This window comes from Toxorhynchites rutilus, chromosome 1 (genome assembly GCF_029784135.1).
Source record: "Toxorhynchites rutilus septentrionalis strain SRP chromosome 1, ASM2978413v1, whole genome shotgun sequence".
NCBI classification, from domain to species: domain Eukaryota; kingdom Metazoa; phylum Arthropoda; class Insecta; order Diptera; family Culicidae; genus Toxorhynchites; species Toxorhynchites rutilus.
The window spans coordinates 4,874,007-4,883,196 of record NC_073744.1 but is presented as its reverse complement, the minus strand read 5'-3'; the positions used below and the strand labels follow the sequence as shown (position 1 = coordinate 4,883,196).

At 45.2% G+C, this 9,190-nt stretch overlaps 1 protein-coding gene across 3 annotated transcripts; it reads right to left on the bottom strand.

The window, feature by feature from the left end:
• Nucleotides 1-335: 335 nt before the first annotated feature.
• Nucleotides 336-7,883, bottom strand: LOC129762412 (M-phase inducer phosphatase-like). 3 transcript variants are annotated; one of them, XM_055760645.1, is made up of 4 exons: nt 7,804-7,883; nt 6,031-6,419; nt 2,397-3,812; nt 336-2,269 (listed from the first exon to the last, which is right to left on the bottom strand). In XM_055760645.1, the coding sequence occupies exons 2-4, from the start codon at nt 6,072-6,074 to the stop codon at nt 1,945-1,947; spliced, it is 1,785 nt and encodes a 594-aa protein (XP_055616620.1). In that variant the 5' UTR covers nt 6,075-6,419; nt 7,804-7,883; the 3' UTR covers nt 336-1,944. The 3 variants fall into 3 exon arrangements, with proteins under 3 accessions (XP_055616620.1, XP_055616619.1, XP_055616618.1); XM_055760644.1 differs by having other exon boundaries at nt 7,693-7,823; XM_055760643.1 differs by lacking the exon at nt 7,804-7,883 and having other exon boundaries at nt 6,031-6,652.
• Nucleotides 7,884-9,190: the final 1,307 nt, after the last annotated feature.

The following is a 9,190-nucleotide window of genomic DNA, read 5'->3' as shown; positions in this document are numbered from 1 at the left end:
CAATATTTTATTCTGTTCCTGTAAAACAATGTTCCTTCGATTCGACTCAACTGACTGAGGGGTCAGTCAACGGTTTCTTCTCTACGATCACATCATCACACTGATGTATGTGCTGTCACGAGTCACGAGGAGACTAGAGGTCGCACCGATTTCAAATACGTATCTGTGGAACTCGTTGAACTGGTGAGAGGTCCTAATAATTGTTCAAGACGTCACACTGAAACTGGAATTTCAGATTTTACAGCTAGTACTGTAACATACATTGAACCATTCAGGACGAAGTGTGGGACTCTGGTGGTGTTGCTCAAATGGTGGAAGGAAAAAGAGTGCGCAGCTTAAGTTTAAATAAAAATAGTTTATTCGTCAAACCGCGGAACGGTCGAACTGCCGAAGTCGTTGTGCTTTTCAGGTCTTTTTCACAGAAAAGATCAGTATTTACAGTCGGGTGTTTTCGCTTTTCGCGCTCGCTTACAAGTTATCAGCACTAATGCTAGCAATAAAATAATTAGTTTACATCTTCTGTGTCTATACATCTAACGTAGTTCGCATCTTACGGACTAATAAGGGTATTATGCTATCTTGTTTCTTGTTGCACTCGTTGAATTAGGTTCGATTTGAGATATTTTTTTTGCTTTTTTCGAATTTATTTTGTTTTTCTTTCTATTCATAGTTTTGTTTAAATATATTAATCTATAAATCTGTACTTTTTACATTAAAAAATCAGTCCAAAGTTTCGATCGTTGTAACGTTGAAATTTTTCTATTCGATTTCCACGTTTTTTTTTGTTCAGACTATGGTAGAATAAAGTTCTAAAACAAACTCGTCACACACACAGTTTCAATAGTTTACACGGGCTAAAAGCAACACCGATGAAAGAGTAATTATTTGACTGACCGCTTCCTCTGCTGCTGTCCCGTTTCCGCCCGCCGCCTGTCCCTCCTCTGCTCATGTCTTAGACAAAATGTTTGCAAATGTATCGGGGGGTTCTTTCACAAAGAACCCTCCCCACAATGCGCCCTGATTTTCCTACTTAAAGTGTGCGGGAAGCAACAGCAGCAGCGGCAAGCTCTCTCTTCATGTTTCTGCTTTCATCGATGTACATTGGTTATATATATATATATATATATATATATATATATATATATATATATATATATATATATATATATATATATATATATATACAGAAATGAGTTGTCTTAGGGGTATATTATATATATTAGGGGTAGTTCATTGGGGGTGCGTTGTCTCGGATAGAATTCGTCTAAATGTACATTCACGCAAATAAAAAGCACGAGGCCTCATTTTGTGTTCTGTTTCTTCGCGAAAAAAATGATTTACATATACATATTTTGTTCAATTTTATCTAGCTAAGAGTGTCGTTTATGTGTACTATTATTTTTTTTTACAAGGAGAAGCCAGCGGCAGCTTCCCCTTCCAGTCGTAGTTATAAGTTTCGTTATCAAGTATGAAATACGGGCTAATTTTGTTCGTGTTTTATCGCATCCCTTCTCTTCGTCCTTATGACCAAATAGAAAATAAAATATCGCGCGCGTGAAATCGAATCGAAAGTAGAAGAAAACTAAATCACAGATAAAATATGTAGATAACAAACAAAAAAAAATCTCGCTAAACTATCAAACGTGTAAGGCAAAACAATATAATCCGTTCTGGAATTTAGTTCTGCGCTAAAATTTCGCTCTCGTTCGAAACAGTATTGCCAAATTAAGAAGTTGCATTGAAAATAAACTTACAAACGGTGCAAAAAAAAATGATAAAAGTGAACTCAAAACCGGACCGAACAGAAAAGAGCTTGCGCTTGCTTGCTAACGTTTGTACAGAGCATAAACTATATGAATATAAACCCGGATAGAAAATAAAACTGTGGAAAAAGTCAACTTCTGTGCCCCGTCATTCTATCCCTCTTCTGGTCCTCCTTTTTTTTTACAGCACCAACCTCGACCGGGACTTCACCAGTCGATTGCTACTGTGCGAGCCATGTCCGGTGCTGCTGCTGCTGCTGCCGCCGGCTGTGGCGCTTTTCGCCCCCTCACCCCCGTTCCAGCTCTTGCTCTTGGCGCGGAAGTGCCGATAGGCGTCCCCAAAGTCCGGATCCAGCATCGGCCGGTACGCAATGGGATCGCACAGCTCCGGGTGCACGGCAAAGAAATCTTTGTACCCCCCGTCCAGGAGGTAGATCTCCGGATAGTGCAGCGCCGGGTAGCTGTCCGAGTTGAGCATCCGGTCGTTGTTGCGCAGGAAGCGTGATCTGGAGAGAAAGGAGAGGAAGAGAGTCATGAGTGATTTGTTGATTGCGATGAAATTGGGTGCGAAATATTTCACGCGGGGTGAAATATTCCCCCTCTTTGTGGTTCGTGTCTGGGATGAGAACTTACAATTTTGGGCCACGCTCGGACGAGAATTCACAGTGGAACACGATTATGTTGCGCTTGGGTCCATCGGCTTCCACCTTCGGTGGGTCAGTCTTGATTTTGATCAGTTCTTCCAGGATCTGCTCCTGGGTGTAGAGGTTCTTGGCGCCACGGATGTGTCCGCCCTCGAACTCGTACGGATAGCGGCAGTCGATGATTTTGAAGGTGGCAACGCCGTGCGCGAAGTTACCCTGCAGCAGATCACCCATGGTGCCGGGGGAGATGGATTTCAAGTCCCGATGGCGACCTTCGGTGAGCGGCAGGATGTACGATTTGCTGAAGTCTCCGATGAGGTCCGGCTCGGAGGAGGAACGCGAGAGAGCACTCATGATGTGGGCATCGTTCATGGAGATCGATTTCTGCAGATTGTGTCGCACCGATGGGACGGTCAGGATGGCGGGACTCTCGAGGGAGCTGATCTCGGAGGTGGAGATGGTGCTGCGGTACGCACTGACGGGGGTCTGGGCCTCGGCTTTGTGACGTTTGCTCTGGATTGGGCTGACACCCGGTGGTTCCGGACGCTTGAAGCAGCGCGCGGTTTCGGTTCGTGACGAGAACGGTGTCAGGTTGATGTTCTCCTGGTCTGGTGCAATGCGGAACCGTTCCGGGGTCTTGGCGAGCGGGGAATCAATATCGGCGGGCGAATCAAAGACCAGAGTGTTTTTGGCGCGACGTGCGATCAGGTTGTCCGAGAGGCTCAGACAACGCCGAAAGAAGGGTCTCTTGTTCTCGGGGGTGGTGGTCTTTGTGGCCTTGATGTCACCGCAGATCAGTGAGTTGAGATTGCTGGGCAGCTGCTGGGCGTCATCCTCGAGCGCGTCCATTTCGAACAGATCCATGTCGATGTCGTCCATCGATTCCATCGAGCCGGAGGACAGGCTGTGGAAGATGCGCTTGGAATGCGCCGGTGGTGAGGCCGAGCTCGAGTTCTGGCGGGGGATTGATGGCTGAATGAAGCGGAACATCGATTGACTTTTGTGTCCCTCGCTCGATACGCTCGCGCCGTAGCCCGAATCCATCGAGTTGGGATCATAGTCTTCCAGGGGTCGACGCAGACGGCTAGCGCTACCGGTTCCCGCCAGGCTCCGGATGATGCTCTGTTTGCTGGGTGTGGTTTCCGACGCAAGCAACATATCGCTCTCCTCGGGACAATCGCACGGACTGCAGGGCCGCGGACTGGCCTGTGGGCTGTTGCCATGGTAGAACGAGAGTTCCTCCTCGGTGGGGATGTTCTCCTTGCCGGGCGATTCGAGGAATTTGTTGTCCATCCTGAGGGGATTGATGTGCAGGCGTCGCTGGGCACTACGCTGGCGCTGTTCCGTCAGACGGCTTGCCGGTGACCGACCGGCAGAGTTTAGCGTGAAAGTGGTCGAAATGCGACTGTAAAGATAAGAGACAGAGACAACACGTTTTGATTAGTTTTTTTTTGTAAGTCAATGTTTCATTCGACTGTGTTGTGGTCAGAGCTACAATTTGTCACTGTCCGACATAAACAAATTCTTCACTCTTCGATGCTAAATTGTTTGTCAGAGTGTTTTTTCACAATCAAAGCATGTTGCAAGTCAGCGCACCATGATCATCAAGACGAGAAATACCATGTCACTTGATGTAATGGAAATTTACACGTTTACCAGGGTGCATTTGTTTACGTTGTGCTCCCTGAACACCATTCTCATATAGAATGCTAAAACTCGAGGGAAACAAAGAATATAAATGAGTCTAAACGATCCTTCAAATACGTGAATTTCGATTGCTCGATGAAAATGACAACCATCAATTTCACCGCTTACTTGATCGGTCAAAGCACATTGGCGAAGCTAGCCACCATTAGAGCAAGATTTTCGTCAATAGGAAGTGACTATCGTGGCTCGTCAGTAATAAAAAAGTGCAGCTTTGGCTTGTGGCGAGCGATCAAGGATAGCCGCGGAAAAGAGAGGTTCCGCGCCGTTGTACGAGAGCTGATTATCATATTTTTGCACTTCGGAGGGACCCCTTTCGGAAAAGTCCCCCCGTTTTTCTGCTGCCGGTATAATTATTATCGTCATAACAAACATATATTCCTCGCTTCTTCGATGTGCGGCACGCTAGACTAGGCGTCCTCCAAAGAGATCCCGACGACGAGACGAGGCGAAGGAGCGGTGGTGGTGGCGGTGGAGAGATGGTTACGTTTCCCTCCACTCACACATCTGGCGCTTCGAGTTCAGGGCTTGCAGAGCAGCAGTGTTGTGTGTGGAAAGAATGCACAACGCAAAGAGGGCATTGAATTTTCGGAACGACAAACAAGGCAGGGAAGGCAACACGAGAAAAACTACGTACACCTAAAAATAGACCAGCCGGGACAGAGACCCCTTGCGTGTCATGAGAAATAAAAATGAGGGAAAAATGACACGTTTCGATAGAAAATCGAACCGAATCCTATTGGAGCGCAGCAAGCCGGCAAACATCTGACAGTTCAAGCCGCTGTCGCAAATTATACGCAAATGCGCGCGCTTTGGCGCCTTAACCTAACCCAACAACACGAAACCAGCGAAATTTATTAAGCACATGTGCGTGGGGAGGTGCGGACCGGTGGCCGCCAAGGTACCGAATTTGGGCAGAAAGCTCGTAAATACCCCGTTAGCGCCGTGTGAACGTAAACAAACCAACCAACAGACCACGACAGAGCAACGAACAGACGACGACGGTGGAAAAAAAACAACACCGGTCGAGCCCCCGCGAGTTTGCGCACCATTCCCCAAAATCGGGAGAGGGCACCGGTGCGCGGCGAATGAAAGTGAGATTTTTCGCCTCCGCGGCGGGGCACCATTAATACGCGAAACGCGAGAAATGCACCAAAAAAAAAAAAAAAAAAAGCGAACGGTTTTTCAACAAAACTGACAGAAGACAGCAACGGCCAACTATGATCGCGGTGAAGAATGGTGCGCGAGAAGAAGGCGCTTTTCCGCTCACTGAGGCAGTGATTTAAAGTTTTGGTCTATTTCCTCCGTTTTCGTCTGATTTTTCGGCCTTCACAGACACTGTCTGCTTTTCGCGAGATCGCGAGGCGTGATTCATCAAATTAAAAGCCGACGAAAGAAAGAAGATCCACTATGCTCTGTGGGAAATAACGGAAATGGAATCGCACCCGTGAAGGGGGGTGGAAGCCCGAGTTCAGTGTCCCCCTGTTTTGCCTGTTTCAGTCTGTTGTTGAAGTTCCAGTCTAATTTTAGGTGATTTCAAGAAGAGGGTCTCACTTTCTTCCACGCACGGTGTGGTAAGAACAGTCAGAGGAGGAAGTGTTTATTTCTTCTCTCATGACTGAGCACAGGGAACATTGAAACGCGGAGGGACAAATTTCAGCTGCCACACAGTCCTTCACCCTCGCCTTTTTTTTTTGTCTTATAGGTCCGCGTTCCGTTCCGTTTGTGGTGTGTTCACGATATAAATAGGGAAACTCTCTTCGCACGAAGCGAAGTTATAAATTTATTAATAAACTTATCGCGATTAGAATACTCAATCAATCCGACCGATGTTTCGGCGTTAATTAAGGATTATCTTTTGGGAAAAGGAAAACACCTTGATGCATTCGGGCAGGCATTTGATTGCGAACGGTTCTTACCTTGTGCACTCGGAGAGATCGAAATCAATATTTTCCAACATCATTTTGAGGGAGTTGCGTTTTCCTTGCTGCTTTCCGGGTTCGAACTAAATCCACAAGTTGTTCGTTTCAGGAGCGTTTTGATTTTTCTTTGAACCCGGCTTTTCGGGGGGTCACAATTCGATCACACTCACTTCAAGGATCGATTTATTTTCGCTCACTTCAGCACCATTTTTTCCCGGATATTTTGTTCTTTACACTCACGGGATTTTTTTTTTCATCCAAAAATGTCTCTTCTTTTATCTTGTATCAACTACACACCATATCGTCTCTTAATTTCACTAAAATCAGTTCATACAAATATGCCTTATCAGCGTTTTTACTTCTTCTCCACACAGAAAAATCGTCACCTAGACTCGGAAGAGAGCACAGAGCACAAGATATGTTTGTAGAAACCTTAGTGAAGGTTGATCTTATGCTACAAGATTCTTATGCTTATGTGATTTTGTTGCTTTCCAAGCCAGGAGCTGCTTCTGCTCGCGATGAAGTGCTGAACTCAACTGACTTCCAGTTCTATCAACTCGGACCGGCTCAGCCTGTGTTGTTAGCTCTAGTCAGCCCAAACTTCCCTTCTCGACCGAAAGAGCTCGAGCCCCAGAGCATATATACATTAGGCAGAACCGCTCAGAGCGCTCCCTCTCGCTCTCGCCCGTTCGTCCTTCCTTATCGTGCTCTCCCGTTCCGGCTCGCCCTGCGATCTACCCTCTATATTCTCTACCGAGCGCTTGCAGCCGTGTGGAAGATCCGAACGCACACACCAACTAAACCAGTTATGCTACCTACTCTCCTTCGCATAGCGTTCTTATGCTGCTGTGTGGGTCTGTTCTACACGACGATGACTAGCTGTGTTGGGGAGTCGATAGCCTGCGCCTCCTCGAGCCTTTACCTACCGTGCGCGCCTACGTGAGATCACGTCTTCTTATTCGTTTCACGCAAGGAAAGGTTCATGATTTTTTTTCTTCTTCTACCGAACCGGTCGTACCGCGATTCCTGTCGCGCTCGCGGACGCTCTTTCTGCCCTTTTTCTCCCAAACCTTCATCCACCCGCGAAAAATCCTACCAAAAACCTCGCCTGTCGGCTTAATTATGACAAATCTTCGGATGCTGTAATCTCTGAGGTTAGTGAAACAAGTGGCCGGAATCCCGGGATGTGGTTTACTGGTTCCGCTGATCGATCGCAGCTGACAGCTGTGATCACTCGAGAAATTAAAGCTAATCAAAACAAATTTAGTGGTACCCCAAAAATCAATTTGCCCGCATGGGGAAGAATCAAGTAAATCGCTTCAATTGTGGCGGAAACTCTGATTAGCATTGTTTCCCCCGTTTCTACTGGTAATCGTTGTTCCTTCCTTACAGGCCAAAGAATCACAGCAAGTCAGCAAGCGCCCTAAGAAAATGAGAAAAAAAGAATGATATCAGACTCTTTATGGTTCTTCAAAAAAAAAAAAAAGCTATTCTATCTGTCGCAATGTAAACATCGGAGGACGAGACACACTAAACGCCGTTTGACTTCATTTTAATCCTCCTCCATTCCGGGAAACCGTCATCGTCGTTTTATCTCTTCTATTCTCGCGACTACTCGGACGCTGATCCAACCGCTTCGGTGGGAGCAAACACACATACACGGTTCCTTGAGGACGGCGGCGCGACGATGATAACGGTGCGCGCACTATTGTTTTCGGTTGCAAACTCACAAATTACAACAAAAAAAAGATATAACAATCGTTTCAGTACTGCCTGTTGCGCGATGTGGTGCGTCAATTCTGCCGCCAAGAAGTAAGCAAGCTCACACAATGTGTCAAATTGGGGTTGGCTTCGAGGCGCGAAAACAGCTGATGTGATGCGTCGGAGATGCGCTGCGTTCAATGATTACGTAATTGTAGGGGGAAGGAAGGTGTATTCTTTTGAAAAATGCTGTCCAGATTCGACGTGGACAGAAAAAATAGGAACTCAGATACCCCATCCCCCTCCGTGGACAAGCATGGACATTTTTCATACCCTTCTCTCTGTTGTCCTCGTGGACATTTCTCCATTTCTTGGGAAAAAATCGAATGAATTGCGCTTGAATTAATTTTTTTGTTTGTTTCTATTCTCTGTCCTACACCGAGAAAAAAATTCATATCAGAGTTATATGTAAGGTACATACAGTCTATCGCAAAATTGAGTGTACAAATGCTACTTGACGATACTTTTCATTTATTTTGGTATTGTGCGTCTATTCCCTAACTGGACACGACGGTTAGAAATAGTCGCGCTTTAAACGGTCGTAAAAATAGTCGCGTTTACTGTTGACAGATAAAGATGTCAAGAATGACAAATCTGATTCTCGTCTTTGCTTATTATTTTGCGAGTATTTTCGTGAATTTTAAAGATTGCATGAGAAAATCAATCCTTGTAAACGTACATTGGGCCAATATCAATACAAAATATCATTGCTTGTACGGCTACTACTTCCTGGGATTATCACGATCACAATTAGATACAAGCTACAAGAAGATCAATTCAACCATTAGTTCCTGGATCGTGGATTATGAACTAAGGGAATAAAAACTTTCAGCAAACGGCATAGAACCTTTCGGAAGTTAGATGTACAAAAACGAATATATTTGATAATCCTGTTCCCGAACAATCCTATCTTTTATCTCGACGAAGCTCTTCAACAGTACGCCCTGCTGTATGGGGTCTCAATCAGCCAATCCTCAATTTTTCGAATATTTTATGGACATCGCAATGTTATTGATTCAATCAATGGATCCCAATCAAATCAACTCTTGTTTCTTTGACGATGTTGTCTTTGCAAATAAAGAGATCTGGTTCAACCAAAAATACGGAATTATTTAATGTTTAGAGAAAATTTTTACGAGAACCAAGTGCCTCTGGGCAGGCTGGCAAAGTAGAGAGTATGGAAACAGAGGGCATTGCATTGTTTTTAGTTTGTATTTTTGATATTTGAAATAAAGTTGAAGGGGTGATCAGTGAGGTTTCTCCATGAATTCAATCACCCCTCGTAAAAAGCGACGATTCAAATAGGAAGCTGAAATGACCTCAGAAACCAATAGTCAAGTAAATTCACAATATAACATATTTTGAATACATTGATTCTTTTGATGCATATTTATTA

Excerpts from the sequence above, each read along its gene's own strand:
- LOC129762412 (XM_055760645.1), bottom strand. The coding sequence starts at position 6,074 with ATGATGTTGGAAAATATTGATTTCGATCTCTCCGAGTGCACAAG. Across the intron at positions 3,813-6,030 it reads GATCTCTCCGAGTGCACAAG|TCGCATTTCGACCACTTTCA; the intron begins GTAAGAACCGTT and ends TTATCTTTACAG. Across the intron at positions 2,270-2,396 it reads TCCGAGCGTGGCCCAAAATT|ATCACGCTTCCTGCGCAACA; the intron begins GTAAGTTCTCAT and ends CTTTCTCTCCAG.